At 40.7% G+C, this 26,218-nt stretch overlaps 1 protein-coding gene across 3 annotated transcripts in view; it reads left to right on the top strand.

Annotated features, from left to right (window-relative positions):
* WDFY2 (WD repeat and FYVE domain containing 2) overlaps positions 1 to 26,218 on the top strand; it is a 182,924-nt gene that overhangs the window by 142,998 nt on the left and 13,708 nt on the right. For all 3 annotated transcript variants that reach the window (XM_058548108.1, XM_058548110.1, XM_058548109.1), the window contains exons 7-8: positions 14,102 to 14,228; positions 25,598 to 25,703. In XM_058548108.1, the coding sequence (XP_058404091.1) occupies positions 14,102 to 14,228; positions 25,598 to 25,703 (233 nt within the window). The remainder of the gene's footprint in view (positions 1 to 14,101; positions 14,229 to 25,597; positions 25,704 to 26,218) is intronic.

The raw sequence follows: 26,218 nt of genomic DNA, 5'->3' as shown, positions 1-26,218 counted from the left end.
TTTGAGACTATGTGGCAACTGCACAAACCCTGGAAGGCCAAAAGGACAGCTGCCTCAGTCTGTCCTTGCCATCCTTGGAGCAAGAAGATGGTGTGCAAGACAGACTCCCACTTCCAAAACAAATGAAATGAAAACTGTGTTCACCCTCGGTAGCTAGGCTACAGAAAAGGCAGAAGTTCCTCTTTAACTTTCCTTCCTTTTGGCCTCTTTTCAGTTTAAACCCGAGGCCCCCTTTATGTTACTGGTCTGCTCGGGGTTATTTAAGCAAGATAATATAAATATCCACACTTAGCCTTTGAAAGACTTGAATAGATGATGAGCACTAATTTTTTACTAGTATTTTTAATATGTGATGTTGACCCTGGAAAGTGAGTCACTGCCTGTTTTCATGGATCTTAATGGGCTTTTGTGTCTTCTGCAGATTACCAACCCATGATTTAGTACAGAACAAGGTTAATATTGAGTTTAGACATCATATAAGAACAAAAGTAGGTAAAGGAGGATGTAATATGGGATAGTACCTAGATCGTAAGAGATTTCCTAAAGGGAAAAAAAGGAATGCAGTAAAGAGAAAATTGAATCCAGGGAAAAAGATTCATAAAAGATCATCTTAATCATCTATGCCTTTGGGAGGAAGAACACATAGAAACATCCCCTGTGGATAGGACCTAGGTCTTTCCTGATTGGATTTCTCTTTTTAGCCACCTACACCCTGGCCAAGCCTGGCCTGGCAGGGACCCAGAACCTGCCCCACAGCAGGAATCTTAAACTTCTGTGTTTCACTGCTGACTTCAGTCTCCTAATCTGTCACTTCCCTATACCCTTACTCCAACTCCACCTGCTCTTGCCCTTGTTGAGGAGTCTGGTCCTTGATCCCTCATTCCCCAGTGTCTCCACCCCATCTTCCCTTCCTTCCCACTGGTGTGTCGCTTCAGCCACATGCTGCCCAACATTCTCAGTTCAGGGCTCCCTTGTTCTTCCTCTGGGTAACACTTGTCCATGATTCAGACTTACTATCCACACCCTTTCCTTGTGCACTCGCCTCCTGGATCTGCCACAAGTCACACCGTGAACCTTAGACCATCATTATCATTGCAAATTCATTCCAGTCCAGACTCACGGAGTTGCCTCACACTGCCTCCACAGAATCCCTCTGCAAGTCCTCGGTACACTCCTTCTCCCGTTCCCCTCACCAGCTTTCTCAGACCTTCACTACTCTCCCCCAGCCCTCTTCCCCTTCCCGTTCCCCAGCTGCTTCCTTCAAAGAAAAAGAGAAGTTATCAGATAGAAGCTTTTTAAAAATTTCTATTTCTTGCCCATCCCATATTCCCTTCCCAACAAACAAACTTTTCCTCTACACCCCTCTTCATCACTTGCCCTCCTGCCTAGGTAGGAGTCTCCTGTCCTCTGGCCCCAGGCTAATTGTCCTCAGGGTCTCCACACCAAAAGTTATTCCCTTTGTCTCTCTTTTGACGAACTCACTCTTGTCAGTTTATTGACATGCTTAAGTTTCTTGCCTCTCTGTTAAAAAACAAACAAAACCCCTCTCAAACCCCTGTCCTGGTGTAGCAATTTCCATCTTATTTTCTTAACGGCAATGCTTTTTTTTCTTTTTTTAAATTGTGGTAAAATATACATAATTTAAAATTTACCATTTTAATCATTTTGAAGTGTGCAGTTCAGTGGCATTAAGTACATTTACATTGTTGTGCAGCTGTCACCACCATCCATCTACAGAACATTTTCCATCTTGCAAAACTGGAGCTCTGTCCCCATTTAACACTGACTCCCCACTCCGCCTTCCCCAGCTCTTGGCAACCACCATTCTGCTTTCTGTCTCTGTGAATTTGACTGCTCTGGGTACCTCATATGAGTGGAATCATATAGTATTTGTTGTTTTGTGACTGGCTTATTTCACTTAGTATAATCTTCGTGCTGTAGCAAACAACAGCAGGATAAAGGAAATCTTAAAAGAATATCATTTTCCCAGCTGCTTCAGATTCTTCACCTCCCATTTGCTTTCCAACCACCTGCGATTTGGCTTGTCACTCCACTTAAACTGCTCTCTCCGAGGTGGCCAGTGGCCTGCTGGTTGCTAAATCCGGTGGACATGTTTTAAACCGTGCCCTACTTAACCTTTCAGCAGCATTTTACATTGTGGCCATTCCTTCCTGCTTGTAACTGCCCCGCTCTGGCTTCTATGACACATTCTCTCCCAGTTTCTTCTGCGTCTCTGACTGCTCTTTCTCATCTCCTTTGGGACCTTCTTTGTGGGTTCTGTCCTGGACCCTCTTTACACTCTGTGCTCTCCCTGGTTGATCTCAGCCACTACTCCCAGTCACAGAAATAAAAGGCACAGTCATTGTCCTCAAATTCCTCACAACCCAATGAGAGAGACAGAAGCTAAACAGTAATTATAGTGCACAGTGGCAAAAGCAGCGGGGGGAGCAGGCACCCAGCACTTCCAAGAACACAGAATGGGCACCTGTCTTGAACAGGAGTGAGAGTTAGTCAGGGAAGGCTTCTCCGGGGGAGATGTGGCTTGACCTAAGATCTTTGGGGATGAGTAAGTGTTGAGTTCGTGAAAGCAAAGTGAGAAGAGCCATCCAGGCAGAGAAAACCAGCATAGTCCAAGGCATGGTGATTTGCAAGCATGTGGCTCTCTTGGGAACTCCTAGTAATTCTCCTTGGCTAGAACACAGTATGAGGTGGGGGGCAGCCAGAAAGGAGGCGAGAGTTAGTTCATGTTAGTTCATCACTGAGAACATTATCCTGACACCAGTGAAAAACAATTAATTAAGGAGTTTTAAGCAACGAAGTTAACCTGATCGGATTTTAAAAGATTGTTCTGGCAATAGAGTAGAGAGTGTATCTGGAAAGCTAGTAGGAAGCTGTCCCTCGAAATGTGGCAGTGATAATGGGAAAGTGTAGAATGGATGGATCCAAAGTAAAATTTAGGCAGTGAGCTCACGGGCCTGGGGACAGACTGGATAGTTCCCGATTTGGTGTAGGCAGAGGTGGCTTTCAGCCTTTTGACTTTTTGACTCTAGTAGTCAGGCATTTGCCCTGTGGTGGCTGATAGGAGTGCTCTGAGTTCTGTATTATTGTCTCCAGGTCAGAAAAGAGGTAAGTAGCTCCTTCTTACTGCTGTATGGTGAGCCAGATGTGGCCCGAGGGTTTCATGTCTTCCAGGTTAGTTCTAATGTAAAATATTGCCTTGGCATTGTGTCTTATCTTTCTCAAAGAGTTTAAAGCATTTTCACATGATTTTATCATGAAATGTCTTTGAGGAAGACAGAATGTGGCCCAGGAAGGTCACTAACTAACAGAAGGCAAATGTAGCAGATCAGAGATTTAACTTGTTGTTTGTAGACAGTAGTATCTGCCATGGCCATTGTGGCTACAGCACAGCTCATTGACTTAAAGCTAGAGTGAGGATGTCTGAGAGATTACACAGGGATTCTAACATGTTGTTGAGCTCCTCCTATGCAATAGGTCCATTTGGACCCTGGGGTGTCCCAGACTCAGCCAGACAATGCTGGAGAAGGGGGTTTTGTAAGCACTAGTTTCATCTCCTTCCTCCCCTCTGCCCCAAAGACCTTAAGATGAATCCAGATCCGTTACAGAGTGACCCTGGGAGTCTCAGCAGTCCAGATCCAAACTTGGAAGCAGACAAGTCTTCAGTATGTGTATGAAGTCAGAGCCATTCGCCAGTCGCTCCCTGTTATAGTACAGAAGATGTTATAAAAATGTGGGTTAGTGATGGGATCAGCCTAATAGTCACACCCAGAGGTCAAAACATAACATTTACTAATCCATAGGGATTTAGGAAACTAGTTTTATGTGCTTCTGCTCCCTCTGCTGGTTTTATTTCTTTGCTATTTCTGCAGAAATTAGAATCTGTTGCTACCAAAAAGTAATACACTGAATTGAACAAAGGGGAAAAATATCAGATTTTGACCATTGGAAATTCATAGTGTCAATAAAGTCTTTTTTTTTGTTTGTTTTACTTCTAAGAATTTTTTTGGTTAGTATGAACACATTGGAAACAGGGAGGCTTGGATGTAAATCTGCCAAAGCATAGAAATCTGCTACTACTTAATGAAAAATACAGACTTGTTCATTAGCTGTTAGGAGAATTATTGAAAGTAACAGTGTGGGGCTGGCCCAGTGTCATAGCTGTTAAGTTTGTGCGCTCTGTTTTGGTGACCCTGGGTTCACCAGTTCCAATCCTGGGCCTGGACCTCTGCACCTCTCATCAACCCATGCTGAGGCAGCGTCCCACATAGAGCAACTAGAAGGATGTACAACTATGACATACAACTATCTACTGGAGCTTTGGGGAGAAAAAAAGGAAAAAAAGAGGAAGATTGGCAACAGATGTTAGCTTAGGGCCAATCTTCCTCACAAAAAAAGAAAAAGAAACACCCTACATTGTTTAACATTAAAAAAAAAGTAACAGTGTAACTATAACAAAAATAACTAAAACAAGGACAGGCATAGTTCAATGCAAATATGAAAGTTTAAATAATTAAATTGAAAACTTAATTTTTGTTTACAGTGGAGGCTTTCGCAACCAGTAGATGTGGATTTTCGTCAAGAGTCAGTCAAGTCATTAGCTCTCTATATGATGAGTGCTGGTTTACGTAGGTGAATAAAACAAGCGTAATGCTTGGCCTATTCATCTTCCAGTCATGGAATGCAAGTATTAAGCCAGTTATTGCAGATAATTAATCAAAATATTATGAATGTAGCTAGTGCTGTGAAGCCCCGGTGCCACACGTAGGCTGCATTGGGAGCAAAGAACAAGAGGGCCTCTTCTTGTCCAGAGAGTTAGAGAGAGGCTTCCAAGGAAGTGATGTATAAATGACACCCTAAGGAGAAAGAAGTATTACCCAAGTGGTGAGAACATTCCAGGCCCTGCATGTATGAAGCAGGTATGAAGCCTGGAGTGGGAAAGAGTGAGCAACTGAATGAAGTCAGATGGCCTGTGTGGAGAGCCAGGGGTGAGGAATACAGGTTGACCTTCCAGGCAGTGTTAAGAACTTCGGACATTGCTCTCAGGCAGTGGGAAACCAGGGATGAAGTTTAAGCAGTGTAGTAACGTGGTTTGCATTTTAACAAATCACTGTGGCAGCAGTGGGTGGTAGACTGAGTTGGGACAAGAAGGGAGGTGAAGAGACCATTTAGAAGGAAGGCTACTGCTGAGTCCCTAGAAAAGGTGACACTTGTTTGGACTGAAGAGATAGCAGTAGGCATGGAGAGAGGAGGGATTCAGATCTATTTGGGAGATTAGGAGTCAGCAGTCCTTGGCCATTGGGGTAGGAGAGGCTCCCAGGTTTCTGTCTGGATGCCGTTTACTGAAACCAGGAACGTTGCAGGTAGAGCAGGTTTGGGAGAGAATATCACAGTGCTTTCAACTGAACATGACCAAAAGACCTCCCTGGGGAGGTGGCAAGGAGCCAGCTGGAGGTCCATTTGTGGATCTCAGGAGGAAGGTGTAGCCTAGAGGTAGAGGACATTTAGCTTTACAAAAACACTCATCACTTCAACCTAGAGCAAAATGCAGTAACCGAAAGGTCAAATATTTTATTCAGAAAGCTTCATGGTCTGAGGACTTACTTAGATGGCCCTCCTTTAGCCACATTTTGCCTACACATCTTCACCCTGCAGCATGTGATGGAACACTTTTTTGTGTGTGTGAGGAAGATTAGCCCTAAGCTAACTAACATCCATTGCCCATCCTCTTCTTTTTCTTTTTCTTTTTTTTTTTGCTGAGGAAGATTGGCCCTGGGCTAACATCCATGCCCATCTTCCTCTGCTTTATATGGGATGCCGCCACAGCACGGCTTGAGAAGCAGTGCATTGGTCCGCACCTGAGATCTGAACCTGCAAACCCCGGGCTTCCAAAGCAGAGCGTGTGAACTTAACTGCTACTCCACCGGGCAAGGCCCAGTGATGGAACACTCTTGGTGAGGTACTGACTCACGCTGGTAAAGACAGACCCAGCAGTTTCCAACCCTGACTTTGGTGCACTCCACATAGTCTTCACTTCTGCAGGAAATATTGTAAAAGTCTCCAAAAAATTATTTCACTGAGCATTTTGGTAATGTACATTAAATTTCTAAAAATGTTTATACTCTTTGATCTGGTTCCATGTTTGGGAATCTCTTCTAACTAAATAATCAGAAATGTGAACAAAGTTTTATGTATTAAAAATGTTCATCTTAGCAAAATTTATTATAGATAAAGTTGAAAAAAATCTAACAGTGAAGTAAGGTTCCTCCATGAGTTGTGATATCATGCAGCCATTAAAAATCACATTTATGAGAGTATATAATAGTATAGTTAAGTTCTATAATGATAAAAACCTTTCAGAATGAATTCATTTGTTAAAAATTATTCTGTCAGTCATATTGTGGAGGTCAAAGGCAGGAGGAAGCATATAGTGAAACATCGAGGGGACCAGAAAGATGGAGTAAGCTGAAGGGAGGTAAAACAAAATGGAAGAAATGATTTTTGTCATTTAAAATATCATAAACTCTGGAAACCCACAATCCTTGTAGCCCCTGGCTCTTGTTTTCCCACCTAGTTATGGAGGGCAAGGAGGATGGGGGTGTGGACTGAGTGTGAGGTGTGTGTTTGCACTGCTCTGAAATGCAGGCTCACTGAAGGTGGATGCCTCCTGCTGCTGCCAAAAGCATCTGTTGGAAAGGACTGTTCATCAGGAGGCTGTCTGACGAGAGGTGCAGGAGCATCGCCTCAGAAGAAAGAGGCTGTGCGGGCAGTAGCTCTCCTCTCCACCTCTCTGCTCTTCCCTGTCTCTTAGTGCACTGCCTTCCTGCCGCCCCCACCACCCCAGGCTCTCCCAGGCCTCTTGAGTCATGGTTTATTCCTGCTGTTTATTGTCTTCCCGTTCCTCTTGCCATCCAGTTCAACAGGCTGGTTGAGTAAATATTTATTGAGCTCCTACTGTGTATCAAGCACTGTTCACTGTGCTTGAATACAACGATACTGAACCCAAAGTCTACTGTGGGGACAGATTTATAATCCAACAAAGTTTGACACAATGCATGAGTGTGAGGATAGAGACGTGCACAGAGGTGGGAACCTCACCTAGATTGGGGGTGTTGGGAGGAAGTCTTCCTGCAGGAGGACACCTGAGCTGCACCTTGAAGAGGGAGAAAAAGTTACTTGGGTGATAAAAAGTAGAATGGGCACTCCAGGCAGAGGGAATAACCACAGGTCTCATGAGAGGATGGCTTCACCAAACACAACGTGCATGCCCTTGTTCTCAAAATTAATCCCATTGTCATCATTGTACATTTGTGTTGGCATAGCGTCTGTCTTATTTGATTTGATTATACCTGTAGAGCCTAGCATGGTACCCACCGTATAGAAGATGCTCAGTAGGTACTTGTTGAACTGATTTGAAATGAATTCTGTAGTTTACAATTTATAAGCCAACCTCCAACAGACCCTATTGTTTGGACATTTACATAGCTAGAATGGGACCCCAAAGTTATTTGTTTCCTTCCCCACTCCATCTTATTTCCTGTCTTACAGCTTTTCCTTCCATCTTTTCCACTTTTACTAAAGCATGGTGTAACACTCGGAGCCTTGGGAGGGTCTGATGAATATACCCTGACTTGCTTTAATCTGGTTACCTATTTTCTCTTCCTAACTCTGTTGTCAAGAACTTGCCTTCCCAGCTCTGACCCCTTATAGCCTGATGTAATGTGGAAAAACTAGAGATTGGTCTTGTTTCTAAAACTTAATTGACCTCATGATTGTGGGATAACATGGGAACAAGCTGGACACTGCCATAAGGCTAAGTCAACAAAAGCACTGTCACAGAGATGGTATAGATGAAGTCTCCTGCACTATACTCAGAGCTCACATTTATTGATAGCTTCCCATATGCTAGGCAATATTTTATGTGCTCATATATATTAAGTCATTTAATCTTAACAAAACTATTATCATCCTTGTTTTACAGATGCGACTTCTGAGGCACAAAGACATTAAATAATTTGCCCAAGGTCACATACGTAGTAAGGGTAGAGCTGGAATTTAGCCTAGAATCTGCTTCCAGAGACTGTGCACTTATAATACCGTATCTAAACTTTCAGTTTCTTCACCATAAACCATCCTTATCCCGTAGTCACCAACAAAGAAGGCCAGAGGGCCTACTTCTCATGGTGCTGGGTTTGTAGATGTGGGTGTGTATTGGTGAAAGTTGAAAGGTATTTATCACTTGGCACATAGCAGCCCCTATTTAAGTATTTCCATATTTATTCTGACAGGATAAACAGCCCATCCAAATAAGTCTTTAAGTCAAAGAAGCCTTTCTAACCGTTCTTTTTGCTGGTGCCTACCATAATTTGAATCTGACATGATGCTTTAAAGAACCTGAGCTGCCCATTTCATATGTTGTCTTAGTCTGTTTGGGCTGGCATAACAGAATACCATAGACTGAGTGGTTTATAAACAACAGATATTTATTTATTATGGTTCTGGAGTCTGGGAAATCCAAGATCAAGGTGCTGGTAGATTCAGTGTCTGGTGAGACCCACTTTCTGGTTTCTAGACAGCTGCCTGCCTTCGCTAGAACCTCACATGGTGGAAAGGGGTGAGGGAGCTCTCTGGGGTCTCTTTCGTAAGGGTACTAATCCCATTCATGAAGGCTCTGCCTCTGTGACCTAATAACCTCCAAATATTGGGGATTAGGTTTCAACATATGAATTTTAGGGCGGACACAAACACATGTTAAATAGGGGAAATCACATATTTGTCATCTTTCTCTTTTCTATCCCCCTAATCCTAGTGGCTTAACCAGTCAAACAAGACTATCTCCAGAGCTTCTCCTTGAGATGAGTCTTCCCTGACTTAAAAGGTGTGAGCAGTAGAATAGATGAAGGCTGTTCACACTGATCAACCAGGAAAGAGATGTCACATGCCTGTTCTATGTGCCGAAAACAAGGCACAGGACATTCATTCAGGTACTCACTCCTCCTTGCAGTCATTTGCTCATTTGTTTGTGCGTATTGAGTGCCTACTGTAAGCCAGGGAGAATTCTAGGTCCTGGGGAGACTGTGGTGAACAACCCAAAATCCCAGCCCTCCATGAGCTTATATTCTGTTGGGGCAGTAGACAATAAATAAATATATAATATATTGTTATGCTCCGAAGAAAAATAAAACAGAATAAGGAGGAGAGTGATAAGAGTGGTCAAGGGAGTTCTCTAAAGAGGTGGCATTTGAGCAGGGACCTGCATGAAGTGGGGGAATGAGTGGAGCAAGTAAGGTGGAGGAGGGGAGGAAGGGAAGCCCCACGAGAGGGGCAGGAGCTAAATCATGAAGGGCCTTAAAAGGCCCTAGAGAGGACTTTGGGGTTTACTCTGAATGGAGTGATTTGAGCAAGGGGCATCATAATCTGCTTTGTGTTTTTCAGTGCTTACTTTGGCTGCTAGGAGGAGAATAGATAAAAGAACAGGAGTGGAGGCAAGGAAGCCTTGTAGAAGGCTGTTACAATAGTCTTAGGCTTTTTTTTTTTTACTTTTCACTTTGAAATAATTTCAGACTTTAACGAAGTTGCCAAAACAGTGCAGAGTCCTATACATCATTTACTCAGATTCCCCAAATGTTAACATCTTTGAAAACTACAGTACCAATATCAAAATCAGGACATTAACATTGATACAATACTATTCTCTAATCTACAGACCTTATTCACAGTTTTCCAGTTATCCCACTGATAACCTTTTTCTTGTTCAGAATCCAACCCAGGACCACACATTCCATTTGGTTATGTCTCCTTAGTTTCCTTTAAACCTGGAACAGTTCTTCAGTCTTTCTTTGTTATTCATGACCTTGGCATTTTTGAGTACTAGCCAGAATGTCCCTCCCTTGTAGAATGTCCTTCCATTTGAGTTTGATGTTTCCTCATGGTTAAATTCAGGTTATGCACTTTTGATAAGAATACCACAAAGGTGATGTTATGTCCTTCTCGGTGCATCATATCAGGAGGCATGATATTGATTTGTCCTGTTACTGGAGATGTTAACTTTGATCACTTGTCCAGGTAGTGTCTGCCAGGTTTCTCCACTTTAATCACCCTTTGTAATTCATAAGTATTTTATGAGGAAATACTTCGAAACTATGTAAATATTCTGTTTCTCATCATATTTCTGCCCAATAATTTTATTGATGATTCTTACCAGAAATAGTTATGACTGGTGTTTGCCAAATTGTGTTTTTTCTATTATCATTATCTCTTCTACACTTTTTGGTTGGAATTGTACTATAAGGAAAAACTTTCACTTCTCCCCCATTTACTTATCTATTCAGTTGTTTATGGGCCCACAAGTTCTTGTTTATTTCTGTGTGAGAATTTGTTACCAGCATTTATTTATCTTGTTGCTCAAATTGTCCCCGATTTGGCCAATGGGAACCCCAATACAATTGGCTCTTGTGTCCTTTTCACATGTCCCCATCATTTTTTGAGCAGATCTTACTATTTGGTACCACATGATATTCCTGGCTTATTTTGTACATTCCTTGCCTCAGCCCTAGATTCAGCCATCCAAATAGCCCTCATTCCTTTTATTAGAGAATAGTATTTAGAAACCAAAATCTGGGTGCCATGTATTCTCATTCTTAATGGGGTGTCATTGCTTCTTGGCCCTCTCAGTAGACAGAGCTATAAAATATATGTGTGTACTCACACATCTGTAACTATTTCTATATCTATATCTATGATTTCCTAGGGATACTTCCAATTCCAGTCTAACACCAGAGACTTTATTCTAACCTCCCCCCCTTATTTGTAACTCCTATTATAATAGTGAGAAACTCAGCCCTTATTATCCTCAATGCATTACTCAGTTGCTCAATTCTAGAATGCACATTAGAATAGTTTCAGAATTGCTAACCTGTATAACCCATACCCCTGTGAAATACAAACCTACCAACTAGAGTACCATATTTGTGTACACATCATTTTATGTTTTGCCTTAGACTATGCAGTGAAACTACCATTTTCCAAAGTTACTTTTGTCATTTCTCCCCCTGCCCTCCTTCAGTATGGTTGTATCATTCATTTGTAATACAGCTAGGTTCACTTGTTTCTGTTTTATTGCATTTGGGGTCCACCACTACCCCACACTCCTAGTTGATTTTAATTATTTACTTGTTTTTGAGCTTGTGAAATATTAACATTGTTCCCAAACTCAGAATCAAACAAAAAAATATACTTAGAAGAGTGTTACTCTCCTCATCCCTTCTCCTTTCCCATTTCCCAGCCTCTCCCCCACATCTGCTGTAGTTAACAAATCTCATTAATTTCTCATCATCCCTTTTTCCGTAGATGAAAGGTAGCATAATGTAGTTATTCTTTTGCACTTCACCTTTTTTACTTTACAGTATATCCTGAAAATCACTTCATATCTATCCAAGAGATCTTCTTTATTCTTCATAGGTGCATAGTACTCTGTGAATGAACCATAGTTTATTTACTCGCTCTCTCATACGAGCATTTGGGTTGTTCCCAATATTTTGCGATTTCAAACAATGCTGAAATGAACAGCGTTATGCATGTGCATTTTTTTTGGAGTGGAGACAGAATCTTCAAGATAAATTTCTAGAAGTGAGATTGCTGGATTAAAAGCTAAGTGCATATGTAGTTTTGTTGGATATGGCTTTCCCCATTTTACTGGTTTGCATTCTTATCAGCAATGTATGAGTGTCTTTTTCCCCCATAGCCTTTACGACAAAACATATTTCATACTTTTTAATTTTCCAGGCAAGAATTTTGATAGTGGCTCATACAAGGATGGTAGCAGTAGAGGTGGTGAGAAGTGCTTAGATTCTAGATATATTTTGGAGGGAAAACCAATTCAGTTTATAATGGATTGCTTTGGAGGCTAATGCAACAATTTTCCAACCAGGGTTTTCTCCAATTCTATTTAAATATTAGGCATCAATATTAACAGTCTAAACTAGTAACTTCTTTTCATTTGTCTGACATTTATGAAGCTTTTGATGACTCTCACCTTTGTCTTGGGCCAGCCTTATTATAATATTCTGGTAAATATACGGCATTATAATAGGTAACGCTAACTGCTCTAACAAGTAATTTTCAATATTCCAGTGGCTTAATGCTGCAGAAGTTTATTTCTCGGTCATGTAACAATCCAGTGCAGGTGTTCCTGATTTACAGGTCTTTTCCATGTGGTGATTCAGGGACCCAGGCTCCTTCTAGAATTTCTCTGTGCCCTGGGGTCTTGGAGTCCTCTAGGAAGAAGTGTAAAGAGAAAATGGAAAAGGGATATCTTAACTGCCTGCCCTGGAAGAGATGCATATTACTTCCTCGTACTTTCTAGGTTCCATGGCTGAGGACTGGTCCCATGCCCCCTAGATTCAAGAGGGCCTGGTTAATGTGGTCCCTGCAGGACAGCATTTTCCAGGGAGTGCTGTATATATGGAAGGGGGAATATGAATTTAAGTGAGCAATTAGCTAACTCTGCTACAGATATTTAACAAAGTAAGCCATTTGGGTACTGTGTGGAAATAAACATTTTGCAGGATGGAATGTATATCCTGAAGTATTACATTCTCAAATACTGAAGGAAGGTTAGAAAAAAAGGTATATGGAGTTTAATAGCAGGGAAAGAAAATGAGTTATACAGAAGGAGAAAATATTTAGTTTTGAAAAGCTAAGTAAGCATAACAGAGGATTTCCAAATAACAAGATTTGTGGATGAAAGAAAGATTTTTGTATTTTCATTCATCTGCTCATTCATTCATTCAGCCATTCAACAGACAACACCTGACCCTGTCTGCTGCTGGCTCTGTGCTTGGTGCTGTTATGGGTGTGTAGTGTGGGGGAGGAGGGGCAGCAAGCTGTGAGGGAAGAGGAGATGGGAGCTGCACGGGGTGGTTACCGCATGTGCATGGGGGGACGCGATATGTATTCTTACGTGGGCAGGAATATATACAAGCAGAATGTTGTGCAGGTATAGGAAGAAGCCATTAAGCATAATCCAGAATAGTGGATTTTTTTTTCCTTTTGATCTTGAAAAACCACCTTCTCTGACAATTATATGAGAAACTTTCCTAAAAGCTTTTCAAGTGCAGCACTTCATTAGAACCAATTGATAATATGAATAGGAAAAATGTCAGAGTCCAACAAATAAAAAGCTATTTTATGTTCTTTTCAGAGTCCAATATTTTTTAATAATGTAAAAAATGAGTATTTCTCACATTCTTAAGTATTTGTAGGCTTTGCACTCATCTTATATGGAAAAAATTGTTATTTTTTCTCAGTACACAAGGAGTTTGGTTTGTAAGAGGACTGCCAGAGAAGAAAATCTGTCATAATATTTTATAGCCACACCACTAGAGTAATGCTAATAACCAGCATCTGTACTGCACACCGCAGTTTACATAGGGTCCCGCATAATTGATGCAATCTGATTCTCACCATAAGCCTGTGAAGTAGGTCATGGCTAGGTTGATGTTATGATCGTAGTAGTCGTAGTTGTAGTACCATCATCTCCATTTTACAATTGAGGAAACTGACACTTAAGGATGTAGGTAATTTGCCCAGAATCTGTAAACTTAAATTCCCAAAGAAAGAAATTTTAAATTCTAATATTATAGTCTATTTATATCTGTGTTCAAGAATAAAAAAATCTCATTGAGCTTTTTTAAACCCCAGTTACTTCTCATCTATTATTGTTGGGGTGGGAGGTAGACAGCAGTTAAGAAAATATGGTTAATATTTTCAAACAGTACAGTATTTTCCATTCTTAGAATTATGTCCATTGTTTGAAGGTCAATTAATTGCCATTTTCATTTCCCTTTGGTCTTTATAGTAATTGATTTTATGGTACATTAAATTTGGGGAAAAACTTAAAGGGTGGGACTTTTATTCTTGGAGCCAATTTTTTTCTCTTTTGGGACTTATTTGTTTGTTCTTTCAACAAAAATGTATTGTATGCCAGGAACTGCACTAGATCCTAATTCCTTTGCTTACACGTTTTATTGGTGAATAATATTGTTACTTCGTGACTAATGTCCAGCTGGGTCTGTTCTCTCAGGTGGGGTGACTGCTCTCTGTTGGGACCCCGTCCAGCGAGTGTTGTTCTCAGGCAGCTCAGATCACTCTGTAATCATGTGGGACATCGGTGGGAGAAAAGGAACAGCCATCGAGCTCCAAGGACACAAGTAAGACTGCTGGTGCTTTTGTAAAGAACTCTAAGATTCCCAGCTGAAAGCTAGAACAAAGGAGTGCAGTCCAGTCTCCATGGCAGGATCTCAGCATGGGAAGGAACATGGCAGGAATGCAAATAATGGCCACTGTGGTTTACATCTGTACATCTCTTTATTTATTTATACCCCATTTTATTCCACAGAGGATTTGAGAGTGCTTGCAAAAACCATAAAATTAAATAATGGCAGCAAATAAATAAAAGGTAAAAATTAGAACCAGGGAGAATATAAGAGTGAAAATTTGAGAATGAGAGAAAAATGAGCTTAAAAATACAAGCCAGGAAGGCCCACAGAATTTCTTAATTGAGTTTAAGATTCCTGGCAGCTTAAGGAATAGAGAGAAATAATATCTTTACACAGTACATTTTGTACTTCACCAAATATTTAATGAGTACTCGCCTTGATTCATATCAGGCTCTTCTTCCTTAAGGGATGATTTCGGGGGCCTGAGAAAAGAGCAGAGAAAGCTTTGGGTTTCCTTGGAGCAGTTCTCAAACTTTGCTGTACACAAAGAATCACCAAGGACTTTGTTAAAAAGTAGATTCCTGGGCCCTGTCTTCCGAGATCCTCCTCGCCGGGCTGGAGCTTTGGGCGCCTGTGTCGTAACCAGCCTCCCAGGCAGCCTCTGCTGGTGACCCTCAGACCACGCTCTGACGTGTTCCACGTGTGCTGCCCACAGGCCCTGGGGGCAAAGCCTGATCATGTTGCAGAAAAGAATTTCAGATCTGCTTTAGAACACTAAAGCTGTTCTGAATTGTTTTAACTTGTAAAGTTTTCAAAATGATATTAAGAGTGACTCTAGACAGGCACAAACAAATGTCACTCATGCTTCCATGGACTGGTTTTGAGCAACATTAGCTCTGCCTGTAAATCTGCCTGGAAACACTAGTTTTAAAATAGTCTCCTAAGCAGTTAAACCTACAGTTTGGGATTATTAGATATGGATGAATTTAATTTTAGAGGGTGTATGCACAAATAATTATTTTAGCTTTAGAGAAGTAGCTAGTAAGCCCTTCTTTCCCACATTAGAGAACAGATCAGTTGTCTGGGGCTACACCTGGCTTGTGGGGCCACTCGGACCTCATCATCAGCTCACTAGAAGAATCATTCTCTTATATTTATCTCCATGACAAGGGACACACATCAAGATCATGTAGGAGTTGACATCATTCATGTAAGTGATGAAAAAGAGAAGCCAAATTCCTGTTTAATAACACTCAGTTATCTAATCTGCCAGGTAATTCCTGCCACTTCAGGCTCTCTCAGAGAAATAAAATGCAGGTTTGAATGAAGATCAGTGATATTTGTTGGACTCATTCAGATTAGCTTATAACTAGTTTTATTTTTTACACAGTGGTTAATAAAGACTGCAACAGTCTTGCATGACCCATCCACAGCGTGGTAAAGTGTAACCGTGCTCAGTGTTGGCATCACTGTATGCTAAGTGCCCTCATGCAAAATCTTGTTCTGGGAAACTTGCAACTACAGTTTGATAAGAAAAGAAAAGTTATCAAGTTGAGATACAGTCTCTCAGTCCCAGAAAAATGAAACCTAAACTAAATAGGTCTTCCAGTTTCTAAGAAATACAGACTTGGCCTTTTAGAAAATGGAACAGACCACACTTGGAGTCCATCCCAATAGGATCACACCCTTAGAACTTAGGACAGGCAGGTGCTGAGATCAGGAGCCACCAGTCAGAACTGGCTGTAGACAGGAATAATGGCAGAAGGCCTTCGTCTAGTGCTTTATTTAAGTCAAGCTTAGTAATAAAGTGAACTCTCTGGGAGGCTCCTTGTCACCAGGTCTCAGCCTGAGATGGGTTGCCCTGGTGTCACAGAGCTAGGAGAAATAAACTTCCTCAGCATCAGCTGGTGTCACTCTGTTAGAGCGGGTTTGAATGTCCCACGTAAGGAGAGGGAAGACACTGGAGCTGCTGAAAGTGAGAGGATGGGATTCACAAAGAAAGTGCAGGAAGGAAGGGGCAAGGGCACCAGGCAGGAGAGGAGGAGTCATCGGCCATTTTCACAGCAGCCATTCCTTTGCCCTGAAAATTGGCCCTGGACTAGTGTTCAGTGATCCCTGTATTTGAATAGCACCTAATATTTTGTCAAAGAGCTTTCAAAACACACAGACACCTCAGTGTAATCTTACGATAACCCTGTGAAAGAGAGAAGCTAGATACCATTTTTCAGATGAGCATACTAGACTGCCATCCTCCAAGACCCCAGCTGGTAGCTTAGGTCTCCCAAACCTTAGTTCAGTTTGAACTAAGAAGGCTATTTGGAACCTTCCTCGTATCCAGAGTTGTGCTAGGCACTGGGGATACAAACATGAACATTGAATAACATATGGTTCCCCCTATGCCCCATGATGTTTTCTGTCTCTTTTCATCTTTAGAGGCCAAGGAGTTTCTGTTTGGGGCCCAAGGCTGCCCTTTGCTCTGAACAATTGCGCATTTTCCCACCTTCCCCTAGGGTGACTAATGGTGTCAGAGTTCCAAATCAAGGACCAAATTAGTGAGCTTGGGAACTGGGGCGAGCAGACTGGACCAGAGATCCCCGCCCCATGGGACGGGGAGACTGCCTTCCCCTCTTGTGGAAACGTCCAACCGCAGTGTGGAGGGACAGCTCCACGTGTCTTCTGTCCTGGGTTCTGCGGTTTCATACCATCCTTCAGCAGCAGAAATACAACATTTTTGCAACTAGTTTGATTTGGTGTGTAAAACTCCCATCAAAGCAGAGAGAGCTTTAGCAGTAGACTAAGTGATGGATGACAGCAAAAACGTTTCCAAGTCCAAGGGAAAAAAGCTAAGAAAGTACACTTCTGTACAATATTATCTGCATTTGAAGCATTTTGGTGTTTTTATTCCCTGCAGCAAGTGGAACGTGATCATATGTTAGCTCTGTGGAAGCAAAGGCAAAGAAAAGGTTCCAGTTTCAGGGACCAGTTATGTTTTTCAAGTATTAGTTACCAGTTGGATGGATATTATAGAGGCATAGACCTGGACATTTATTGTCCCATGCCCTCCTTGTCAAATCTGATAATAGTACTTGGGCTTTCTAGATCCTTTTTTATTCTTAGGTAATATCTTTCATTTCATGACCAACTTTTTGACCATAATTTTTCTTTCTAGTAGTGTTTTCTTAGGCTTCTAAGACTTTTTAGCAACTTAATTTAATGGTAACTTGATTTAAAGCACAGGTAAAGGTGTGTGTGGTCCCTTGTGATGGGACCCTCCACCAAGACTGGGATCCACATGTTGCATGAGGCTGGGTCACGGCCATGACCCTGGGCATGCACGGCCTGTGTATTTGCTTCCTTTTTCCACAATCCCAGCTCTTGGTTTCTCTGTCCCTACTCTTACCATATGTAAGACTTGTGTTATAAGCATCCTCCAAGCCTTTTGGTAAAGAAATAGGCTATTCGTAAGTAAATATAGATTGGAAGAATTTGTGCTTTTCCCTCTTGTATCAAGTAAATTGCATGTAAAGTTATGAAAGAAGTAGAATTCTCGCATTCAGCTTCTTCTGGATTTTGAAGAGGTAGGGCAAAGATCAATAGGTATGAAAGCTTTCTTTCCTTCCGAATCTGAGATTTAGGAGCATTTCTCACTGTAGCACTAGAGAATTATTAGGATAGAGAAGAGATGTCTTTTCTAGTTCTAATTTAGCTAAATACATAATAGATCACAGTATAAGAAATCAGAGTTCTCGTAGAGGGTAGAATCTGGTTAAGGAGAGAGGGACTCTGAGTCAGGCCAAGCTATATTTGAGCCAGGCCTTCTGCAGGCTTAGGCAAGGCACTTCATCTCTCCGATCTCAGTTTCCTTATCTCTAAAATTAGGGTAATATTGAAAAGAAAAACCCTTAAAGGTTATCAAAAAACATAAATTATATAATGCATGCAAAATAATCAGCACAAGAGTAAGGGCTATTAAGTGGCAGGTGTTCAAATTGTTAATAAAAATTACAATAATTCAAAATCAATCTCTTGGATATGATTAGTTTCTGATTGTAGCATTTCCAGTGGAAATAGGGCCACGTATACCCTCTCCCTCTATTCATAATACAGTCAACAAATGTCTACTGAGCTCCAGCTACATACCAGACTTTTTGTTAGGCACTTAGGACACAAAGGTGACCAAGAAAACAGTCCCTGCTTGCATGGAGCTGTGCCAGAAGTATGAAAATGAGGTAAAGGTGGGACAGTTGGCCATTTTTACTAGAAAGTGGGAGGCCTCAGGGAGGGAGTCACTCTTGATTTGGATCTTAGGAGATGAAGAGATTCTCATGGTTGTCAGGATTAGGTGGTTACCCAAAACAGAACCACATGAAAACACTAAATACAGTGTTTTCAGGAAATTGCAAGTGGGGGCAGTGGCTAAGCTGAACTTCCACCCTAGCCAGTAAACAGCAAAATGTTGCTAATCTCAAACCAGTGCACCCAGACAGGGGTCCCTGAGCTCAGATTCAGACTGGCTGTGGTCCAAAGATCCCTGGGGAGCCAAATCCCTCTACGGTCCCTTTGGCATTGGATGACCCTTGGTATCAGTTATCCGGAAGACCTCACACATGTGGATTGCTCATGAGCCTTCTCTGGTCCTTGAAGACTTATGAATATGGGAGTTCTGAATATAAGAGAGCGAGACCTCTGGTAGCAGATGCATAACTGATTAGATTTACACGAGGTAACCTAGGACTTTTCCTCAAAGAAAGGAAAGATACTATACATTTAAGTCCCTCCTACTCTTAGAGGATGGAAGAGGGCCTAAACTGACATTTGGGAGGATGTTGGCCTATGTCTGAAAATCTGTTTCTACAAAGAGGATAAGGCTTCCCTACCCTTTCTCCTTAAGAAGTATCAGATGCAGGACCAGCTTCCTGGGCGTGATTCCTGTGCAGTTGCTTCAAGGCCCCGTGCTGAGAAGGGCCTCATGCTTGGTTTAAATCTCTCCTCTCACTATCTTGTAATTCTTAATAAATTTTTAACAAAGGGCCCTGTATTTTCATTTTGCATTGGGCTCCCCAAATTATGTAGCTGGGCCTGATCAGACATGTTGCCCCTAGGGCTAGTGAGAAAGGAAGTAAGGCCATCCCACTAAGTGTAGTCTTTGTAGATGGCAGATCCTGGTGGTTGTGAAAAGTGAGGTTTTTGTGCACTTGTAAGAATGTTTGCAGTGCAGTACGTGGAGCACTCATCCATGAAATAATAACCAGTTTTGAAATGCTACCTACAGTGATGTCAGATGAAACATGAATGCAAGAAGAAGGTATCTTTTATTCTTTGTAACCCTCAATCTGTGAACTGGGGGTTGTTCCCTCACCTAGCTGTTAACTGCAAGGTGGTCCTATTTTGAAGCTTTAAATCAAGAAGTCCCCGAGCAGCTTTATTACAAAGCTTGGAATCCAGCATTCATCACTGTGTCCCACTCTTCTGGGTTGGAATATTAACAGTACTAGAGTCCCATAAATTATGTATTTGTTGCTGAATGTTGCTGCCAGCTATGAGTGGCAAAGCAGTTCCTTCTGTAGCTTATTTTGGTTTTACAACATCACTGATATGTATCAAGATGCCTTAACAAATGAAATGTAGTTCAAATCACAGCATCTGTTCAACTAGATAGATTTTCCTTCTTGCCCTTGAATGTCAGAGTGGTGGCACTCCATGGTTTAAAAGGTATGAAATAACAACAGGAGAGAGGGCAAACAATTGACTTTTTTTTCTAAATGAATATGTCAAAGATTTTATATAAGTCATTAATTAATACAGGATCTAGTAAGATGTTATAACCAGTTCAAAGGAAAATCCAAAGAGTAGACACATGCATAGGCAATGGGGAATGCTGAGTAGATTCATAATTGGCTTCTGCCATGGGAGGGGTGGGCCATGGAGATTAGTTGCATCTTCACTGGACAAGATGCATTTGCAATAATACCAGTTTTCTATAATTTACATAGTTATAAAATAGCTCAGTTAAAGATACCGAAGGTGCAGACCCCTATAGAATCAGATAACCCAGAAGGGTATGCTAAACACCACCTGATATTCCACTGAAAAGACACCCAGTAATTTCTTTTTTCTTTTATGAGGCAGATTGGCCCTGAGCTAACATCTGCTCCTTTTGCTTGAGGAAGATTGTCCCTGAGCTAACATCTGTGTCCATCTTTCCTTTATTTCGTATGTGGGTCACCACCACAGCATGGCTTGATGAGTGGTGTAGGTCCACGCCCGGGATCCAAACCCGTGAACCTGGGCCGCCAAAGCAGAGCATGCTGAACTTAACCACTATGCCACCGGGCCAGCCCCTGACACCCAGTAATTTCTTTTTGTCCATTTCAAAGTCTTTCACAGTCTACCTGACAGTTCTTCTCCCCTCCTCTCCTGTAATCATCATAATCTCAAAGATGATTCTTGATCACAAAAAAAGGCTGGTCTCATGAGATTTGGCCCAATTATTTCCATTGGTGTGGTAAGAGTGTTAATCAACCATATATTGCTTTGCAAATATAGAGCCATACAGTATTAAACAGCTATTAAGCCCACAACATTAACTTCTGCCTGTAAGGTTTTTTTTTTTGAGGAAGATTAGCCCTGAGGTAATATCTGTTGCTAATCCTCCTCTATTTTGCTGAGGAAGGCTGACCCTGGGCTAACATCCGTGCCCACCTTCCTCTGCTTTATATAGGATGCTGCCACAGTATGGCTCAATAAGCGGTGCGTAGGTCCATGCCTGGGATCTGAACCTGCAAACCCCGGGCTGCCGCAGCAGAGCGTGCGAACTTAACCGCTATGCCACCAGGCCAGCCCCTGCTTGTAAGTTTTTATAAAGAATCTTGGATTGGGCTTTTCAAAGCCTCTATTATTTGCTATCCCAAGGCTAGGAAACCGAGCCTAAGAAACTCTCTGCCATATTTCACTTATAGTACCTATAACCTTGGTTGAATTTCTCAACGTTTCCAACATTTGCTAGGTTCCTGGCCTGGTAGCTTCCTTGCCACCTGTGAGGCCAGGACCCTGCAAACCAGGTACCAGGCCAGTTTTCCTGAGAGGGCTTTGTAGGCATTGGCTCCGTAAGTTCTTAAAGTTGCTAGTCATATCTGATTCAATGAGCATCATTCTCTGATATGACACTCTAGGTAAGAGCTTGATTGTCTAACTATATCCTGTGGATACATTCTCATTGAACCTATGAAGTAACTATATTACCATGAAAATTAAGGGGACTCAGTAACAGTTTGTGAATTCTGGAGGATCAGTGAGAATTGGATATCATTTTTAAATGTTTCAATTTAGCCTATGAAAGCAGAGTTTACTAAATTGTAGGTTAGAGATAGGTTAAAAAGTAAGAGAAAAGGCATCCTCATATTTCCAGAAAGTAGAGCATTAAAATAACATCAACCAAATAACCACAATAAAATTTTCCTCTTCAGTTTATTCAGTCCTGTGTAATTAATTCTTGTTCTGCTGGTTCTTGGTTTAGCGGTCTGCATTCATGAAGCCATCTGCATCCAGACCAAAAAGAGTCCAGAAATCCAAGGAAATTCTGACTCAGTCCACTAACAGCTTAAAAATTGTCTAAGCAACGTCAACTCAGTAGCCTTTCCCAAGAGTCTAGTCTTTGAAATATCAATATTTTAAAATACCTGGTACATACAGTCCTTTTCCACAAAACTTTGAGATTGTCCTTTCTGGCCTGTAGCTTTTATAGCAGAGCCTTCAGGGAAGCATCAGGGTAATACAAAAGTTACCTGTAGATTATAGAGACTTAATGGTTAATTTTTTATTCTGACAATGTCAGAATGGAAGAGAGTACAATTCTCTATTGAGATACCCTACATGACTATTTCCTAAGAGTTTTGATCAATATTTTCCCTGAAGGTAAAAACATATTATAGACAATGAGAACACTGATAAATCTCTAGGGTCTTCCCATAAAATATACAATTTCAGAAATATTTATGTTAATAACATTTTACTGAGCATCTCTTCTGACAGCTCTTCGTATGTAACTCTTAACATAGTAACACATCAAACAAATGCACTTATTTCTAGCATCTCTCTTTTTATAAGGCAAAGGAACAAATCTTTATGATTTTCCAGAACCCCTCTAGGAAATCTCAAAGATAGTTTTAGGTGTAAAAAATATCCTAAAGTTTGTATTTCATTTTTTCAAAATACAGGATACAGTCTGGCAAGGCAAAACCAAAGAATTGTCAGAGGAGTTTTAGGTGCTTGATTAAGATAAGACAGGTGCCCAAAACGTAATACTTGGTTATCTATATAATCTAAGTAACAATAACACATTTGAAACTAAATAGAGAAAGTAACACAATTTTAAAGAATTTAGCTCTTTTCACAAGTGAGGGCCGTTCTTTGTTTTTTCCTTAAATAATCAAGTCAACCTAAAGCTCTGAAAATAATTCTAGTGAGACACAGAATCTCTGCTAGTTAGGCAGATTCCATAGAAGGTAAAGAAGATCCTTTTGCATTGTAGTCAAAGGCATTAATCAGTAAACCAAGGAAGCAAGCCATCAAAACTGAGGGAACTGTGCCAAAACTATGCATTTTATAGCCTTTTTTTTTCAGACTTGAGTATTATAAATTATAAAGCAAAGCAAATAAAATTTACTTTCCAAGTTTTGGCCTTCATTTTTCTCTTCCATATTCTGGAACAAATTTGTACTTTACTGTAGAATTGCCTTTTCTCTTAAAACTATACAATGGAGTTTTCCAGAGGCTGCATGACGAGCGATAACATAACAGATGCAGAAAGAGATAAGTATCTGGCTCTCTCCTATTAAGCCAGACATTGGAAAGACTTGCAAAAATGTTAAACGGTGCCATTTTTGTCATCAAAATTTTTCATTTTGAGAAATATAGTTTTTTTCACAAAATATGTTATTTATGTTAAAATAGAATGGATCCATCATTGCTATTTTCAAATGAATCAGTATTTTTTTTAATTTCTCAGTTTTGATTTCAAATACAATAAATATTGATAATTGTCACTCATTTAAACTAAAGCTCTTCAGTGTCCTCACATAAGTTTTAAGAGTGTCAAGTGGTCCTGAGACCAGAAAGTTTGAGAACCACTGCTTTAAGACACAACTACTCCCTTTTTCTTTCAAAAACAAAAGCACATACACAGCTATATTTCTTTTTCATTATTGCACCTGGCATAGTCTCAACCACCCATTTGAATGATAATAATTAACCAAAGTAACTAACTTATATTTCATAGAGAAAATTGGGAGGAGGGAGGATGTGGATAATTGAGAACTGTCTGTCACATACAACCATTTTAGCAGACTGGCAAAGCTCATGAACACACATAACACAAATTTCTACTGCGACATATATCACTTTTATATCTTCTTAAAGTGACAAAAATGAACACATTCATTGCCGGGAGCCTAAGGTATAGTGTCTTTATAGCATATGAAAATAAGAAGCAAACATATATAAACTTAATATTCTTTGTAATCAAAGTTTTAGTATTCTAACTTAGAAATTATCTAGGTATCCAATGATTATCTATTGATTAGCTCAACTTTAAATATAAGTTACCTAAAGATCTTAGGAATTATCTTTAAGTTGATTTGCTACAAAACATAATTGCTCTTTATATAAAGTTTATCAGAACAATTATTCAAGTTAGTTGAACATAAATTTATATTTTTCATAATCTTAAATATTATATAGGCCTAATATTAGCTTATTGACCAGTAATCCTATATAAATTTAGGAGAAATCAACCCATATAGTGTACACTTGCATTACACTTAACACTGATAAATCAAAGACACAGCTGTGTTTTAAAACATATCATACTAGTCTCATTTGCCAAAGAGTTACCTTAATTTTGTGAACTTGGATTCTGAAGATGTTACTGAATTAGATAGCATTTTCTGTAAAATAATTTTAAGTCTAGTAAATCTAAAGTTTTAGAGGTTCAATTTCCTTATTTTCTGTGAATTTTAGGAAAATTTAATTTACATAAGCACTTGTTTATCTTCATAAGCCAAACAGAACAAGTTCTTATAATTTAAAAGCTGCTGTAATCTAATTAATTGATACCTCTGGAAATAGGAAAGCATTCCATATACAAGAGGTAAAGGCCTTTCTGAACTGTAGACACAGGCCCACAGAGCTGAATAGCTTCAGTTCTACAACTTCAGCTACGGGTCAAAGTAAACACAAAAACGTACCAAAAAATCACCAGTCCAGATTTCAAAGAGCTCTTCTCCTTCCCACTGGGCACAGAATTCTTAATTGATTTGAGCTCAAATTAGAAAAATATTCAGGGGCCGGCCCGGTGGCATAGTGGTTAAGTTCGCACACTCTGCTTCGGTGGCCCAGGGTTCACAGCTTCAGATCCCGGGCACTGACCAATGCACCGCTTGTCTAGCCATGCTGTGGCAGCGTCGCATATAAAGTAGAGGAAGATGGGCATGGATGTTAGCCCAGGGCCAGTCTTCCTCAGCAAAAAGAAGAGAAGGATTGGCAACAGATGTTAGCTCAGGGCTAATCTTCCTCACCAAAAAAAAGAAAAATAGTCAAACAAAAACAACCAAGAAATCAGATTCCTTGTTCTCTCTCACCCAATGGAGAATAGATCTCTATAATCTTGTAAGTCATCACCAAATTGTCAGACTGTAAAACTGAATTCTCCATCGTGGCTGCCACCAAGAGGGACTAACTTGTCAGCCATGGACAAACTAGAAAGAAAAATAAAAGACACAATCAGTAGAGAGGGATTATTAAAACTAGAGAAATAGAGAGTCAGCAAAACTCAAGTTTATTGCTGCTTTGGATTCACCCCGGAAGCCAAGAAGTGGCATGCTTGGGCTTAAGTCACCCATGATGTGCTTCACACCTCAGGCAACACAGTTTACCTGGCTCTGTCAGGTAAATCCAGTGGGCGTCTCGATGATCTCCAGAACTCTTAAAGGACACTTGTTTTAAAAGGTAAAATCATGACTCTTGAACAAACAAAAACATGTGGCACAGATTTTATTTAATTAATCAATTAAGGAAGGAACCAGTAAGATGTTACAATCAGTTCAGCAATCAGCTTTTTTCTTTAAGTGTTGGTAATGAACAAAGAGTACCTCTTCCTGGGGCCTCAGCATCTTCAATGAGCATTTTGGCTTATTTTAAATCTTGAGTACCCTCCCGATGGTTAGCATGGTGACAGTTCCATCTGATTTCCGGGATCTGCACTTGGGGCACAGGGGTGAGCATGAGCATTGACTGACTACTGGGCGTCCTTCCCTTGGGCGTTCCCTTCCTCTCCTGAACTGTCGCTAACTTTTCTTTCGCAGTGACAAAGTCCAGGCCCTGTCCTATGCACAGCACACGCGGCAGCTCATCTCCTGTGGTGGTGACGGTGGAATTGTCGTCTGGAACATGGACGTGGAGAGGCAGGAGGTGGGTGTCACAGCAGGCTGGGGGCCTCTCCCTCCACAGCTACTGGGCTGGGCTCAGCAGCTCTGGCCCCTCCTGCTCATTTCTTCTTTTATGATTAAACCATGAAATAAGACATGTTATATGTCAGAGAAGAAAAAATTCTAGTATAAAAGGAGCTTCCTTTTTTTTTTTACCCCTCACAAATTGGCATGTAACCTTCATGTAATGGAGATTTCATAAGAATTTCGACTGAGACTAAGCTGTTGAGACTTAAAATCTGTTACACCAGTCACAGCAAAAGTTCAGGTGAGAAAAAGGAACCATCTATTTTCAAGCAATTAGCCCTTCAGTATAAAGTGCCCGACGAAAACAGAAAACTCATGTGCTTTATGTGATTGAGTGAAATGGTGGCTAGTGTATGAGAAGTGGTATTTGATGAAGAATCCTTAGTTTGGTATTAATAGAAATATTAGAAATAATTATTTTTGTACTTCTTTATGAGTCATGTTCTAAACAGTTCTCCAGATGTAAATGTA

Source organism: Diceros bicornis, chromosome 9 (genome assembly GCF_020826845.1).
Source record: "Diceros bicornis minor isolate mBicDic1 chromosome 9, mDicBic1.mat.cur, whole genome shotgun sequence".
Taxonomy (NCBI): domain Eukaryota; kingdom Metazoa; phylum Chordata; class Mammalia; order Perissodactyla; family Rhinocerotidae; genus Diceros; species Diceros bicornis.
The sequence above is the reverse complement of the archived record's forward strand: the minus strand, read 5'-3'. Positions and strand labels throughout refer to the sequence as shown.